Source organism: Melospiza melodia, chromosome 4 (assembly GCF_035770615.1).
Source record: "Melospiza melodia melodia isolate bMelMel2 chromosome 4, bMelMel2.pri, whole genome shotgun sequence".
In the NCBI taxonomy this organism is placed as follows: Eukaryota; Metazoa; Chordata; class Aves; order Passeriformes; family Passerellidae; genus Melospiza; species Melospiza melodia.
In genome coordinates this window covers 90,351,974-90,368,765 of record NC_086197.1, presented here as the reverse complement: position 1 = coordinate 90,368,765, position 16,792 = coordinate 90,351,974, and the positions used below count along the sequence as shown (strand labels likewise).

The 16,792-nt window shown below is 41.6% G+C and overlaps 2 protein-coding genes across 2 annotated transcripts; one reads left to right on the top strand and one right to left on the bottom strand.

Annotated features, from left to right (window-relative positions):
• The first annotated feature begins 152 nt into the window (after positions 1–152).
• On the top strand, positions 153–11,056 carry RINT1 (RAD50 interactor 1). Its single transcript, XM_063155521.1, has 14 exons — positions 153–264; positions 1,311–1,506; positions 1,670–1,911; positions 2,080–2,253; positions 2,336–2,485; positions 3,655–3,811; positions 5,587–5,697; positions 5,880–6,105; positions 6,697–6,834; positions 7,581–7,780; positions 8,973–9,187; positions 9,848–10,028; positions 10,112–10,230; positions 10,821–11,056. Exons 2-14 carry the CDS (start codon positions 1,330–1,332, stop codon positions 11,032–11,034), a joined length of 2,304 nt encoding a protein of 767 aa, XP_063011591.1. The 5' UTR covers positions 153–264; positions 1,311–1,329; the 3' UTR covers positions 11,035–11,056.
• A 624-nt stretch (positions 11,057–11,680) lies between these two features.
• On the bottom strand, positions 11,681–13,379 carry EFCAB10 (EF-hand calcium binding domain 10). The gene is made up of 4 exons (XM_063155522.1): positions 13,265–13,379; positions 12,987–13,151; positions 12,620–12,704; positions 11,681–12,086 (listed from the first exon to the last, which is right to left on the bottom strand). The coding sequence occupies exons 1-4, from the start codon at positions 13,362–13,364 to the stop codon at positions 12,050–12,052; spliced, it is 387 nt and encodes a 128-aa protein (XP_063011592.1). The 5' UTR covers positions 13,365–13,379; the 3' UTR covers positions 11,681–12,049.
• Positions 13,380–16,792: the final 3,413 nt, after the last annotated feature.

Sequence of the window (16,792 nt, the reverse complement as noted above, 5' to 3'; positions counted from 1 at the left end):
CGCGGCCGCCGGGACCCGCGGGGAGCGCGCTGAGGGCTCCGGGCGGCGGCTCCCGCGCCCTCCCGTCCCCGCGGCGCCGTCCTGCGAGGAGAAGCGGCGGCTCCTCGGCCGTGGTGGGGAGGAAGGGCTCGCCGAGCCGCCGCCCGGCTGAGGGGCTGCCCGGCCGCCCAGCCCGGGCCGCGGTCGGTGGCGCTCCGCTCGCAGCCTCCCGGCGCCCGCAGAGCCTCCAGCCGGCCCTCGGAAGGGCCCGGCCCTCTGGCCCAGGTGGGTGCTGAGCCGCGGGGCAGAGCGGGCAGCTGGCGGGAGGGATGCGCCCACACACCTGTTCCTGTCTTGTGTAACCCCATCCTTTCCACTAAATATGCAAAGAGTACCGTTTGGTTAGTTTTTTCCTGCTGTATGATGTTTACATTGCTGCGAACAGGAATTTTACTGCTCTGCTTTCTTTATTCGATTATTCCTCTGCAGCACCCTTGGTCACCCAGTTTGTCCAGCCTGGTGCTCTCTATTGCCTCTGCAACTCCGGCTCATTAGCGGCGCCGCTTTCTCACTGCTGCTGTCAGTTTAATAGGGATTTTAACTTAATCAAAGGTAGTAGCAGACCAATTGCAAGCGTATCAGGTTTTATTTTTAAATTCTGTTTTGAAAGTGACACGAAGAAGTTGAGGATTGAACTGCCAACTAGCCAAACAGTTGTCATTGTTGCCTTTTTTGTTTCACTGTGAACATCCTTTCTATGTCAGGTTTCTCTGGATGCTGTCAAATGTGTGGATCAGCAAGTGTCTTTTAAGTTATACCGTGTGGGGTTTTTTTTGGTAAATATTTCAGTGACGTATTTGCTTTCCAAATTATTGTAAGGCCCACATGGATACTTTGCTAATAACACAACTGTCATGAGTTGGTAACTCTGAAATTTCCTAAACTTGTGAAAAGGGAAAGTGGAACATTTTCTTCCTTTGCATTTAACAATTTTTTTTGTAGTTTTCAATAAATTTTCTATATTATTTATGTAGGAACTACATATTTCTTGAACTATTTTTAATAAAGTTCATGCTTTTGGGGAAGGAAGAAATTAACAGATGTGTTTCTCTTCGGTAGTTAATATATAATAAATCACCAGTTGGATATGTCACCAAGGTTTTATCAGACCTGACTTAAGCCAGCAAATTGTCTCACTTAAGGCAGTATAATTCATGAATATGGTATTTCAGTCTCAGTTTAAATTGAACTGCCCAGCTTTTCATGGAGTTTTGTTCCTCAATAGATAATGTTTGTGCTTAGTGTTGGCTAATTAGAAATTGTATACTCAGTATTGCAGAAAAAGAAACCATGGCAAGCATTGCTGTTGGAAAGAAAGAAGTCACTAGAGATCTAGATCACTGTGATATTCCATACTATGTTTCCGAATTTGTGGAAAGAGAACTTGGAAATGACTATGATTCCCTGGGGAAGCTAGACAGCCTGATTGAAAAGCTATCTGAAAACAAAAAGCACTTAGAAGAACAGGTAAGCATCTTTCTGCTTCATTTTGTTTCTTCTTCTGAACACGCTGTAGGACTGATTGAGAATCTGAAAGGAAGTGAAATGTATCAGTGGGCCTGATACACAGTGGCACTGCTCTGCACAGTGCTGTGGTTTTGTGTCTGCCTTAACACATCTCCCAACACAGGTACTTACAGTTTCGTCAGAAGTCCCTAAAAGAATTCAGAATGCCTTAAAGAATGCAGAAGACTCCAAAAAGTCTCTGAGTCAGCTTCTGGAGGAGGAGGCTGCTCTGTCAGAGTCCATCAACAGGCACTTGCTGGAAGCTGAGCCATGGATGGAGGACCTGGATGTGCTGATAGGTCAGGTGGAGGAGATCGAGCGACACCTGGCCTACCTCCAGTGGATTTCTCGCATAGAAGAGCTCAGGTACTTCTGAGTGCTGTGTGTGTGTGTTCTGAGACTGGTGACCTGCTTTTTCCCCTTATTAAAATATTTCAAATTCAAGAAAGTTTTGTCTTTACTTTTCAGTATCCGAATGATTCTTTTCTGTTATTGTTAATGAATATTTGGCCTTATCTTTTTGGTGTTTTGTAGTGATAGCATTCAGCAATATCTGATGACCAACAATGTTCCAGAGGCAGCCAGTACTCTAGCATTCATGGCAGAGCTGGATATTAAACTTCAGGACTCATCTTGTTCTCATCTTCTTGCTTTTGTGAGATCCACTGTTAAATTCTGGCATAAAATCCTTAAGGACAAATTGACAAGGTAAGAGAGATACTGTGACCCCCTTATCTTTACATTGTACTGTCAGTTTGTCGTCCAAGTGTGTTTATATTTTGTGTTGCAGTGACTTTGAGGAGGTGCTGACCCAGCTCCGCTGGCCCTTTGTGGGGCCACCTCAGTCCCAGGCATTTGGCCTTGCTGCACCAGCCAACGCTCCTGAGGTGTACAGCAACCTGGAGATGCTCTTCTGTCAGCTTCTGAAACTGCAAACCTCGTATCCTTTTCAATTCTTGCAGTGTATTTTAGCAAGAATAAAAACTGTTAGAGATGCACATCCTCAAGTAGAATTATTTAAAATTTTATTCTCCCTAAAGACAGAAGGTAACTTATGTTACTTTGTATTAACATTAGAACGTTGTGGGGATTTGGTTTTGTTTTATTTGGGATTTTTTTTGGCATTTAGAAAATGCCAAGTGCCAAAGTTGTCCTTTTTGTCAGTAGCAACATTTTAACTCAAAGTCATCAGGTCCAGTGCTCTCATGGTAGCTGACAGTGTAGGTTGCATGAGGATTTGGCCTTACACTGTTTGGAACCATTACCCATGCATGTTAATGAAAAAATGGTGATGTGTGTTTTATTAGACATAGTTAATGGTTTTCCTTTTATAGCCTTATGTGAAATAACCTTTAATCACTTTACTATGTCCTGCCCCAGAAGGAAAAAAAGGGAAAGCATACATATCTTGGGAGAGACTTTACAAAAAGGGGAGATTTCTGTTGTGCAGCAATCATAGTCTGCCTTTGAGGTTGCTCATAGGGCACTGCTGCTCATTCTGTCCCTGATCTTTATGAATTAAATAATTCACAAAAGATCAGTTAAAACTAAAGCTCAACTAAGCCTCTGTGTGTGTGTGACTGTGGCTTGTGGCTGCCTTTTTTTTTTTTTTTTTTTTTTTTTAATAGTGTAGTGGAAAGATGCAAGGCCATTGTGCACAATCATGAGTTGGTAACAATTTTGGCTTGGCAGAGTGGCTCACTTAAATCCATTACCTGAAAATGGGAAATCATGTGTTACATTAATTAATCCCAGGAGTCTTTATTCTCCCTTAACAAATACGAATAAGTGTGTAACTCTTGGACAGCCACTGTGTTTGTTTCTGACAATGATGGATTGCTGGCTTCTTACAAATTTTCTAAATCAAACAGACTTAAGGGACATGTTTTGTCATTGAATAAATAAACCCTAAAGGCCTGAGTTATATTTAATACTACATAAAGTAGAATATTTTGAGTATCTTTTATAAGGAATTGTATTGTTTTCATAGTACTGCCTTCAGTCAATAGTGTAGAACTGAGCAGTGTTCATTTTTGTAAGCCTATCCTATTGAAATTATGATGCTGGGGTAATTCAACACTTACATCCATCCTTGACTGTCAATCTTAGAGATGAGCTGTTAACCAAACCCAAGCAATTGCCAGAAAAGTACCCTTTACCCCCTTCACCACCAGTCATCCTTCCAATGCAAATCATGCTGAATCCTCTTCAGAAAAGATTCAAGTATCATTTCACTGGAAATAAACAAACCAATGTTCTTAACAAGGTATGGGAGAAAGTGGTTTGACATTTCTAAACTGCTTTGTAAGCAGCCTCTAGATTGCTGTGTTTAAATTGTATAGATTTCACATTTTCCAAAATCAGGATTCTTCAAAACTGTGCAGCTCTTGTGCCTACCTAAGTGTGGACAGACATCAAGATAGCACTTGGAGACCTTTCAGAGACACAGGCATGTTCTCTGGGTGAGGCAATATTTTTCCCTTGCCCAGACCCTTCATAAAGCATCGTTACAATCTTAGACTGAGTCCCATCTGTTCACAGGTTTTGAGTAATTTCCTCTGTCTTGTTGCAAGTGGTTTTGCACTGTTCTGTATTTCTTGAGCTCAAAGGCTGTGACTTTGATTTTTGGCACTGCGTTTTGTTACCTTCATGTAACTGAAAACGTTGGCTATGAAATGTGATTAGTCTAAAGGTATTGTTAAATATTTTTTTTTTAATTGGGTTGAATTTTTAAGTTGACATAAAAGAAGAGATGCTGAGTTTATCAGTTGGAAACTGACTCATTTTTTGTGTGAATTGCCCTCAAAGACTGAGGATTTTTGTCTGAGAATTACCATTGGAATAGGTTTCATTGCATTTATGCCAGTGGAGCAGAGTTTAAGAGCTGTTTTGTAACAGTCCTGTTGCCAAGGTCTGCTTATGACCACCATCTTTTGTAAATCTAAATACATTTGCAATCTTGACAGATGCTACTAAAATACTGTTGTGTATGTTAGTGGGAAAGAGGTGTTTTAGATATGAACAAAATTATTTTTAAAGCAAATGGAAAATCTGTGTTCAAGACAATGAATTTGCAAACAATAGGTGAACAATTATTTTAAAAATAAGAACTTACTAAGAAAATGTTACAGGGAATCTATTGTCAGGTCAGAAAGATATTTCAACAGGGCATTGCTGAAATTTGGTTTGGGTTTTTTGTTTAGTAATTACTTGGATAATGCAATAAAGAAAATATCAATGTGAAATATTTAAAAGACAGCAACCTGGACAAGATTAACAGTATTTCAGAGGAGAGGCTCAGAGTTCACAGTGACCTTGCCCAGCTGGTCAAAAAACTGTCCAAAAAACTCAACAACCCAAGCATGATAAAATTAATGAGACAAGTGAAAATGAATACAGAGGTGAGAAACAGACACACAGAATGTGAGTGCACCTCAGCAGAATGTTCTTTAGCTGTTGGGAGTGAGGAAACAGGAACTGCTTCCAGTTGCACTAACACTGAAAGAAGTGTTCATCCATACCTGCAGCCCATACTTTAAAGTGTCAAAACTTGAAAAAACTTCAAGGCATTAAAATGTGAAATGAGAGGGTGATAGATTCCCCAGTTCTAGGGGGAAAAGGTGGGGCTGAGGTTAGGTACAATAACAATAAAAGCAGAGCTTTTCTCAGGAGCACATCCTTTTTGTTGTACCAAGAAATAAGGGCCACACAGGAGAACAGGAAGGAGTATATGAAGCAGAAACAAGGCTCTCATGAGTGAGAAAGCAGTAGAGAAAGGGAAAATAAAAATGCAACTTTTGCTTGAGAAACACAATATTTGGAACATTTAAGGCAATGAAAATCCAGAAATATTTTTCTGATAATGCTTTTATATAAATGAAAGTTAAGTAAAACAGAGTAAAAAACTTGTGTGACCTAAGATCATGAGAAGGCAAGGAAAAAGAGTTGTATTTTTTAGAAATTTGTCCTAAAATACTAGTAGCACTTGAATAAATGTTTGGATGCATTTAATAATTTCTTTTCTTTTTTTTTTTTAATAAGCCTGAGTGGTATTTAACACAAGTACTTATGTGGATTGGAAATCATTCAAAGTTCCTTGATGACAAAATCCAGCCAATACTGGACAAGGCAGGATCTTCAGTCAATGCTGGGGTAAGTAATGAAATGGTTTGTAAATGTGAATATAAATATCTAAGTCAGCTTCTGATAGATATTTGGCCCATTTCCACTGAAATGTGTACGTGGTGAGACTTAGTCTAGCAGCAGTTTTTTGTGTACATGTTTGCACATGTCAGTACTTCCTGTCTCTGACATCCACTTCTTTACTTCCAAAGCTTGAATTCTCTCGTGCTCTAGTGATGCTGGTTTTGGAGAAGTTGGCTGCAGATATCCCCTGCCTGTTGTATGATGACACACTCTTCTGTCACCTCGTGGATGAGGTCCTTCTGTTTGAGAGGGAGTTATACAGTGTCCATGGTTATCTCAGCAGCCTTCCCAGCTGCATGCATATTCTGTCAGAAGAATCCTGCTTCCAGAGGTGGCTAACAGTGGAAAAAAAATGTAAGACTTCCAGTGCATTTTGTTGGCCTTTATATTGCATAGTCAGAAAATATGTGTCTACTTACACAGCTGTCCTTCTTAAATAGGATAAGTCACTTGGGCAGGGCTACTGCCAAAAACATATGAATTTTTATGCTCTGTAATTATTCTGAATAAAAATTGATTGGGTTTCAACAGTGCCTCTGTATTTTGTGGGACTCTTGCCCCTAAGCTGTATGCAAATCAAGTAGGCTTATTTTTAGACAAATGTTATGTGTGTGCAGACAGAGAGGGACTTTAAATTGAAATAAGGGCAAGGTATTAGTTTTTGAGAAATGAAGAAGAAATATATTGGAAAAGAGCAAGCCAACTATGGAAAAACAAAAACCAACCCCCCCAATCAATTCTGGCATTTAACTCTGTTAACAGCATTGCAAATGCAGATACATTGAAGCTGCTTTTGTATGAAACAAGTTGTCAGTAATTTTTATAAACTGAAAATGCAAAACTTAACTTACTAGAGATAAGGCTTTTATGTTAGTATACTTTAGAGGGGATTTGTTAGATTTTTTTTAAATTAAAAACTTAACTTAAAAGTTTTTTGCATTTCAGTTGCTCTTCAGAAAATGGACTCTATGCTTTCATCAGAGGCTGCATGGGTATCACAGTACAAAGATATCACTGATGTAGATGAAATGAAAGTTCCAGACTGTGCTGAAACTTTTATGACTCTCTTGTTAGTTATAACAGGTAATTATATCTATATATATTGCTCTTGTTTGTAATGAACAGTAAAAAACCTTCAGCTAACAGATTTCTTAACTAGTTTACTAAATGTTCGTTGTCAGCAGTAGTCACCAAATAAACTTGCAAAGCTGTGATATTTGCAGTTTAATAAAAACTTCCTGTTTGTTTTGTATTTTGGACTAACTCATGCATGAGTAATCTTGACCTAGTGGCATGTTTGCAAAATAAGAATTATAAATCTACGTTTGATATTAACCATATTCTCTCATAGTTGGCAGAATATAATTTGTTGCAATGCAGTAATAAATTCTAATAGTTCTTTTGAATCTGTATCAATTCAGAAGCTATTAAGTAACTTCTCTTTTTTTTGCAACAGTACATAGGAGCGAGTTTGTTTTCAGGAGACCATTGCATCTTCAATGGCTTTGTCCTTCTCTGTGTGAGGATGCTTTAGGGGCCACGCTGCAGGGTGTGGTTTTATCACACATTGCCTCAAGTGTGAGAGTACAAACTGCTCGTGGAATCAGGAGGGGGAAGAAAGTCTGCATGTTTAGCTTTTGCATGGGCAGTTTCCCTGAAAACATTGAAATATTGGCTGGTTTAAATACTGACATCTAAATCCTGACTCTATGATGTTCTCATAGGCATGAGGTGGTGCGTGTATGTGCCTGATGCCTGTAATGTTTCTTTTTGAAAAGCTTTTATTTAATGTTGGAAAGCCTAAAATCATTTTATTAATGTCTTTCCAGACAGATATAAGAATCTTCCAACAGCTTCCAGAAAACTGCAGTTCCTGGGCCTACAGAAGGAGTTGGTTGATGATTTCAGGATACGATTAACTCAAGTGATGAAGGAGGAGACAAGAGCTTCCTTAGGATTCCGATACTGTGCAATCCTTAATGCTGTTAACTACATAGCAACAGTGCTGGCAGACTGGGCTGACAATGTAGTAAGTAAATATTCTTCTTTAGGAAAAAAAATACTTTAAAATGGACTTGGCATGTTTGTTTTGTAACAAACATTTTATTTTCAGCGCTTTTTAGGTGCATTCAGGAGAATTAATTACTGAAAAAGTAGAATGAGATATAAATTTGGATTTAGTAGAAGATGTATAAATAAGGACAGGTTACTGTTTGAAGCCTAAGCTGCCAATTATAAACTTTCTAGGGAAATGCAGAGAGAGTTTGAGAAATGGAATAATCTGAAGAGACCAAAAAACCGAGTCTCTTTTACATGCTTTTTATTGTAAAAAAAAAAGAATTGATTTTGAAGATCTCAGAGCCAGGGCAGCAGCCTTTGCCCGGTGCTTGAACTCCTCCCATGGCAGGAGAGCTTGGACAGATCCATGTGTGTGTCTGTGGAGCAGCACAGTTGAGGTGTGGCCCAGAAAGGCCACTCACTGATCACTGGGAATTATTGACTGCTGTACAACAGCCTGGTGGCAGCACGGCCTGGTGAGGAATTGCAGCTTTGCTGCAGCTGTTGCTGAAGGTCAAAAATCCTTTTCCACATGGAGTGTGCTGAATAAGGCATTGTGTGGGCTGTGGGCTGCCTCCAAACTCTTACTGTCTTCACAGGAACCTGTGGCTCTAGCAGGAGATAATCTTGACTTGATAGGACAGCAGCCTTCATGTTGTTTAACTGCATCTACTAGTGTCTTGATCTGCTTAAAAGCAAAACCAACAAGCTGTTGCCACAATGAACTCATTAAACTAAATTTATTTTCTTGCTGTTGTCAGCACAGTAAATTTATGATTCAATGAATAATCATTGCTTAAAAAATTACAATTAAAGTTTAATTTTGCAAATCTTAAAGAGGCCAAGGTAGGGTTTTTTAAAAGCATGTGCTGTCAATCTTAAAATATCTTTTCAGTATTTCTTTAGATCTCTTTCCTTTACCTATCTGCTGTTGTATCTGAAACCAGTATCAGTTCCATCACTAGGATTAAACCACCGTGTTTTGTTTTTCACTAAATCAGGACCACAGGGAAAGATAAGAAAGTGTTTTTAAAATCTTAGATTTTTAACTTTATAAATGCGCCAGAGGAAAGTGTTTCCTACAACTGCCTAACAAAGTACCAATGAAAAGTTCAAGGAGTAAGATTATTTTCTGTGCTGTTCCTCTGGTTTTGTTTGCCTAGTTCTTCTTGCAGCTGCAGCAGGCTGAGCTGGAGGTCCGTGCAGAAAGTGACAGCATGAGCCAGCTCCAGCTGGGCCAGCTGGCGTCCATGGAGAGCTCTGTCTTTGATGACATGATCAACCTCCTGGAGCGCCTCAAGCACGACATGCTGACACGACAAGTAGATCATGTCTTCAGAGAGGTCAAAGATGCTGCAAAGCTCTACAAAAAAGAGAGGTGATTCTGTTTATTTAATCTCTTGGCATATTACAGGATTATTTCCTGTTAAAAGTATTGAGGTAAGTAAAGGCAAGAATAGATAATAGGCGGTATTTTTTTTCTGGAGTAGGAAAGCTGCAGGGTAATAAGTTCTGGAAAATTCTCTTTATTCTTATCTGGGGACAATTGTCATGCTATGATTTCTAAAGTAGTTCCACAATTACTGGATGTATTAGTTTAAAATACTAGGAAAGATTCTGGATAGTTCTAGTTTTCTATTTTGAGCAGGAATTATTTTCTTCATAGTAGTATTGAGGTTTTTATGCAAAATGACCTGTCATGACTGTTCTGTCTTCACAGACTCCTAGGGCTTCTTAAATATTTTCTTTTGAGTAGAATTTCTGAAGTATTTCATAAAAGGAATAGAACTCAATGATTTTCAGATTAGATGGGGTTCCCTAGAATGACATGTTCAGAGATTTATAACTGAAGCATGAGTTTAATATTAAATGAAATTCAAACACAGCATTAGACTGATAACTTTTAGATTAGAAACGGGAAAGGATTCTCTGAAACATTGTAAATGGGTAAGATTTTTTTTCAAAGGGTAATTTGAACTTCAGTTGTTGTAACATGAATAATTTCACTCTAATGACTGCAGTGCAATGGTTTCTTTAGGTGGCTGTCCTTACCCTCTCAAGCAGAGCAAGCAGTGATGTCCCTGTCGAGCACGGCGTGCCCGATGCTGCAGACGCTGCGAGACCGTTTGCTGCAGCTGGAGCAGCAGCTCTGCCACTCACTGTTCAAAATCCTCTGGCAAATGCTTGCAGAGAAAGTGGATCTGCACATCTATCAGGAGGTGGGTATCAGAGCGACCTGTGCAGTGCCAGGTGCGTGTCAGTGCCTGGCTCAAACAGCAGATGCTCCTCTTTGTGTTTGCAGATCATTATGGCAAATCATTTCAATGAAGGAGGAGCAGCACAACTCCACTTCGACATGAGTCGGAATTTGTTCCCCCTGTTTTCACATTACTGCAAGAGGCCAGAAAACTACTTCAAGCAGTAAGTAGGCAAACTTGTGATCTACTGGTATTTCAGAAGTGAGTGTCCAGAGAAATGAAAGTGTTCTACTTAAACCAAGATTTTTTCAGTGAGTTTTGATGCACACTTTAAAAGTGTGGATCGTTTATGTGTGTGATGTTTTCAACTAGGAAAGTTGATTCTGCAGCATATACTCACACAGCAACAGACTGTGGCATGTGTCTTGGAGTATTTCGTGCAGTCAGGATGTCTAGATAAAATTATGGAAGGAATATTAAGTAGCACAAACCTCTGATTCTGGGGCCAAAGAAACTAGTGAAAGATACAGTTACAACACAACAAACTTTATTGTTAGAAGAACCACTTTAAACTATTTTCCTCAGGATTGCCTTGTGAGGCAGTCTACTTGCTGTCAGGGATGAGAAGCTGCTACTTTATTTCTGGTTAGTCTATTTCACTAGCCCAGAGTGTCCTCAATAGACCAGCATCAAAATCCTCAGCTGATTGAGGCTGAAATCTGAATATTTTTAAACCAACATGGAGCATGGAAGGGCTTTTTGTTACACTTAAATTTGTGCTGCTTACATTAATCCATGTAACTTTTCCTCTAGCATAAAAGAAGCCTGCATTATCCTGAACCTGAATATTGGCTCTGCCTTGCTTCTGAAGGATGTCCTGCAGTCAGCTTCAGAAAATGAACCATTAAAGCCCAGCCAGCCATCTGCAACAGCAGCACTAAATGAACTTGGAGTTTATAAACTGGCTCAAAGGGATGTTGAGATTCTTCTCAGTTTGAGAGCTAACTGGCCAAATACAGGAAAATAAAGACTTCAAAAATGGTTAATAACGTGGTCTAGATTACATATTCCAAGCAAAAATCTTGTAATATACTTATTTCTTTCATTTCTTATGCTGATTGTTTTAATTAAATCTTATGCCTTATTCTACACAGTTCAAAGAAAAAATTCAAAATGCTACTGACTTGGTGTTGAATTGTGCAGATCTTATTTTCCATGGCCACCATGCCATTGGAAGCTAACACTGTTCATCTCTAATGAACAGTCTGCCATGTCTGCATCATTCTAAGGAACAGAGTATTTACAGTGTAAATGCAGTTTTGTACAACATGGGCTAATGTCCTCTATGAACTGGTCAGTCTTGAGTTAAACACAGATGTTTGATATCTCCAAATCCCAGATAATGGATGTTCTGTATTAAAATGTAGATAATAAATGCAGAAGGAAGGAATCTGTCACTGCTTTCTTCATAGAAATTAAGATAGTCTTTTACTGAAAAAACAATAGCCTAATTTCTTTAAAAAAGTTTCTCCTTATAAATTGAACACTGTGTGCTAAGTCTGAAAATACCACTTGGAAGTGCTACCTGCATTTACATGTGGACATGTGTCATAACTTGTTGAAGATGTTTTTTCCTTAAAAATACCCAAAAATCAAAATGCAGCACAAGCCCCAAAAAGCAACTTTATTTTATTCAGGGCTAATGAGCCAACAGGTAACAATCCTTTACTGTAAACTATAACCCGAAGGAGGAAATTCCAAGATACTATTTCAGTTGCAAAAGAGATCTCTACTATTTTTTAAAACTCATCTAATTATATTAAGAACAGCAATTCTTAACTATACTCCCTCCAGTGCCTGCTGGACATGCACATGTTCTTGTCACTTGTCCTCTTCAGCTGATTGCTCCACTGAAGGGCAGGGAAGATGAGAAAAAGAGAAAAGAGAATATTGCTTAAAATCAACTCTTCACAGCTGACAAACCAGAAGAAAAAATGGGGAAGATGCCTGTTTTTAATATATATAGCAGACCACTGCTGAAACTAATACACAGACCAGCTCTCCAGCATCTTTTTCTTCCTAAGACAGAAAAAGAAAATCTCTAGTTAGATAATGGGATAATTAGTTCCTTACCTTTCAGCAATTGCAACAGTTACTAAAACATTGCTCCTAGAACCATACCTTGACTGTGAGGAATTATTTGAACTCTGAACCTATTTCATTTCAAGCTGTGCTACCATCCTTGACAAAGATGACAACAGGCTTTCACTGTTCCACATTTCTAGATCAGTATTTTAACCCCTGGGCTGCCTGATGACCTTCACTCTGACCTGAGGGGTGGGTACCACGAGAGGATCCTGAAACTGAGGATGGAGGGCATGGAGTTTGGTTCACCTTACAGCAAGGCAAGAAGGTCAGGCAGTAACTGACCTCTTTTTCTAAATCTTGCAATGCAAAGTGACACAGTCGAGCTTAAACTAGCAATTAAATTATCTCTTAATTATGTAAGCTTTGTAAATAAAAAATAAATCTCAAAATATCTCGTATGCATATTCCCCTCCCCCCCAAAAAACCCCCCCAGAAACCGACACCACAATTTCAATTAAACTTACATTCCTTCCTTGAATTCATCCAGTGTGATCTCCACATCGTCTTCTAGCTCCAAATCCTCAGTGCTCAGGCCCAAAGTTTTAAGGGCTAAAGTTAACAAAAGAGAATTTCTTATGCGAGTTTTTGGACAGACAAATTTAAATTTAAAGGTGCCTAGATCTAACAGGAGGTAAATGCGTGTAACATAACAACACATAACTTAAATGCAGGAAACTTAACCACATGTAGCTTTTTTCAACTTTCCAAGTTCCAGGTTGTGTGGGCAGCTGTGTTGATAATTTTGAAGTATACAGATGGGTAACTTTCAGGCTATTTTAACAGTTGTGTGCAAGGGAGCAGTTTGGTGTGGCCGGGAGCAGGCGGACGCACCTTCCCTGTACTGCGCGGGCCGGATGGAGCCCTGGCCCAGGACATCCAGCAGGCCGAACATGGCCTCCACGTTGGCCTCGTCCATGAGGAACGGGTACTCGCCCTCGGCTCGCCTGCCAGCCTTCACCCGCTCCAGCACCTGGATCAGGAACTCTCGCGGCCGCTCTGCAAGGAGGTCAGAGTGCCCGCGGGCACCGGGCCTCAGCCGGGGCGCGGAGGCCGCGCAGCCCCGCCGCCCCCGCTGCCCCCGCTGCCCCCGGGGCCGGGCCTGCGCGCACCGGGCCGGTGGAAGAGCAGCAGCGCTCCGAGGCGGTGCAGCAGCTCGGGCAGCCGGTGCCGCCGCAGGTACTCGCGGCTCTCCTCCTCGCCCGCCGCCATCCCGCGCTGCCGGGGCGGCGTGAGGGGAGCAGCGGCGGGAGCCGGGCGGGCACGGGCGGGAGCAGGGCGGGCACGGGCGGGAGCCGGGCGAGCAGAGGAGCCCGAGGCGGCGCCTCCGGCCGCGGGACGCTCCGCGGGGTCAGCGGGAAGGGGGAAGGAAGAACTGACTGACTTTCCTGGAAGTCGTCACGGTAGCACCGGAACAGCCACGCCTCGCTCCCCGCTGGGTCCCGGCGCTGCCTTGGTTCGTGGGGAAAGCGAATGGCCCGCGGTCGGTCCTTGGTAACGCCTGTGCGGTTGCTGAGGGCCTGTTAGTCCGGAGGAGACTCATGGTATCCCTCTCAATGCATAGAAATGTCCCAAAGGGCCCTGCCAAGAGGATGTATCAGACTCTCTTCAGTGGTGCCAGACACAGGACGGGGAGCATTGGCCATAAAACAAAACACAAGAAGTTCCACCTCAGCATGAGGAAGAACTTCCTTACGTTGAGGGCGGTAGAGCACTGGAACGGGCTGCCCGGGGCGGTGGCGGAGTCTCCCTCTCCGGAGACATTCCGAACCCGCCGGGACGTGCTCCGGTGTCACCGGCGGCAGTGACCGTGCCCCGGCAGCGGGGCTGGCCGTGATCTCCAGGGCTCCCTCCCAACCCCAAGGGCTCTGTGATTCTGTGTTCTCACCTCCAGCCACGTCTCCCTCCACCGGCGCTTCCACCTTCCTCGCCTCCCGCCGTTCCCAGGCACAGCCCCGGTTCATCCCGCCCTGGGAGGGGCTGCCAGGATGTTCCCGGAGTTCTACGAGGGGCAAAACCAGTGGCCAGCAACTGAGAGTAATAGAGTTTACATTTTAAAACCATTATTAAGTCTTGCAACATAACCTAAGCAAAACTGAAGAGACATCAAAGAAGCTTTTGACTGTACTACCCACTGCTAATAGGACAACCATAATCAAGTAAACCATCCCACTAAAAAAATAAATTAAGGAAATCTACAAAGATATAGCTATCTACCATCAAATAAAATCAGACTATGATAAATCAGCATATAGCAAGGAGGAATAGTATTCCTGTGAAAAATCTAGTGCTAAATATAGTTAACTATTTGCCAAAACTAAAATATCACAGGACATTAATAGAATTCACTTAATTTTTTCTTAGATAAAGTGGGAGAAAGGCAGCATCCAAAGCTGCAGAGATTGTACAGCCATGTGCTGTCTGTATTCTCTGTTATTTTAAACTGACTATGCTACCTGCTTTTAGTCTCAATTAGGGCTAGAGGAACTGGAGGTTTGTAGTAGTTGCCTCTTATGAGAGTTGCCAGGCAGTGATGGAAACCTCCTTCTCCTGAGTAAAACATTCCATAGTTACTCAATCCATTCCTGCATTTGTCTTGCTATGCCTTTCTGCAGAGTTTGCAAAGCATTAGCAAAAATTTTTCCTAAAAAAGAGCCATGGGAGAAAGTGTACATTGAAATGTGGAGAAGTACAAGCAGGAGAAGAGCTGGTCAGCAGAGAAGAAATAAAGATGTGGAAAATACATTCTTGAAGATGAGAACCTAAGGATAGGAAGACTGACAGGAAAAGAAGGAGCAAGTGAAATACAGGTAGGTAGGCAGGTAGGTAGGTAGGTCAGTGTTTGGGTCAAGGAAACCAGCATCTGGCAAAGGATGTTTCTCCTTTAGTAGTCAACAAAGATAAACAGTAGGAAATACATGTTAAGGCTAAAACTTTAAGAATAAGCACGGGAATTATGGATTTAAGTGTGTCTCCCTGAGGAATGGTTAAAAAAAAATCTCTAAACAGAGCAATCACAGTTTGATTTACAACTAGAAATGTATTTTTAAAAATTCTGTTTCACTATTAGGGAATTACAATTTATTTACTCAAAAATATTCTGATGAAGAATCATGTATTTATTATTTACATAAGAAATTATTATCCTCAGTTCATATAATGATAGTACCAGCTATATATATATGGATCCTAAAGTATGATATTTCAGGATAATTTGCAAGGAGCTCCCATGGGCTATTGTAAGGTAAACTGAACTTCTGGTGGCTGAGAAAAACAGGATTTGACACACACCTGAAAGTATTCTGGGTTCATTATAGAGGTGCTGCTAAATAAGTTTTAATAAAGAACTAAAGGACCAAATTATTTTCATCTGTTTAAAGCATCCTGGTTATATAAATTAGATTTCTTTAAAAGGCTTAATACCTGTTGTGATAGAAGCTGAGCCTTCTACAGAATATCACTAGTAATTTAAGCCTTTTATCTAATTTAATTGGGCTAAATAGACTGCAATGAGCCTTTAAGAGTTGTAATGAAGAGAAACAGGGCTGCAGGTCAGATATGCAGCTGGTTCCAGAACAACCATTTGTCTTGCAGGGTAAAACAGGCAGATGGACGTGTTCTTTCAAATGGGAGTGCCAAAAGATTGAAATCTTGGTCTGTGGGAAAAGACAGGAGCAACACAGGCTGGGCAGGATCCCTGGATGTGCCACAGGCTTCCTGTGCACAGCTGCTGAGAGCAGCTCCTCGAGGGCTTTGCTTCCCTCTGCTGCCCTGGCATTGGGAAGCACTCAGTCAGGAGCACAGGGGGAGCTGGAGGGATTGCTGCTGCCATTGCTGTGGCTGCTTTGGCAGAGCTCCACTGCAGCTTCCCTCTGGGTGTCCCCAAGCACTTCCAAAATACAGGGGAGCTCCTCATCAGGGGAGTTTATGTTGTACATTTACAGAGGAAAGTGCTCAGCTACAGAAATATTGAGCTTCTGAGTACTGATTATCCCAACAGCCAGAACTGCTTTTTTTGTTGTTTTTACTGTACAGAACAGCAGAATAATTAAGTTGAAATTTTCCTCTGGAGATCATGTGGTCAACTCCCTTTCCTCTTCAAACTGAGCTAATTTCAAAGACCAGCTCAAGTTGTTCACAGCCTTGTCAAGTTTTTACTGTCTCCAGAATGGAGACTCCCCAACACCGTTTGCTCTGTGTTCCAGGGCTCAGCTGCACAGGGATGGTACCAGCCTGTATCCTTGCACCAAGCCCAGCTTTTCCCACAGAGATGCAGGATAAGCAGTCCTTCACTGAGACATCCTGGGGATAGCACCTCACTGCCCAAACTGTGCCCAAAGCTCTGAGCACAGACCTGTCCAGTTAAGAACTGAAGCCAAGGTAGCAATGAGTGCACCTCTGTCACCGAGTTACCCACCACATGTACTGGGGCCCAATTTTACTTTTCCTTCCATGTTAATGTACTGTAAGTGTCCCTCACATCCCTCCCTAATTCCAACTCCAGCTGAGCTTTGGGTTTTCCTGTTTCTGTTTCAGCATGCCTGGGCACTGTTTATTCCTCTGTGGTAGTTCACCCCTGCTTCCACAGTCTGTGTCCTTGCCTTTTGCCTCTGGCTTTGTCAGGAGCTCTCCATTCAGCC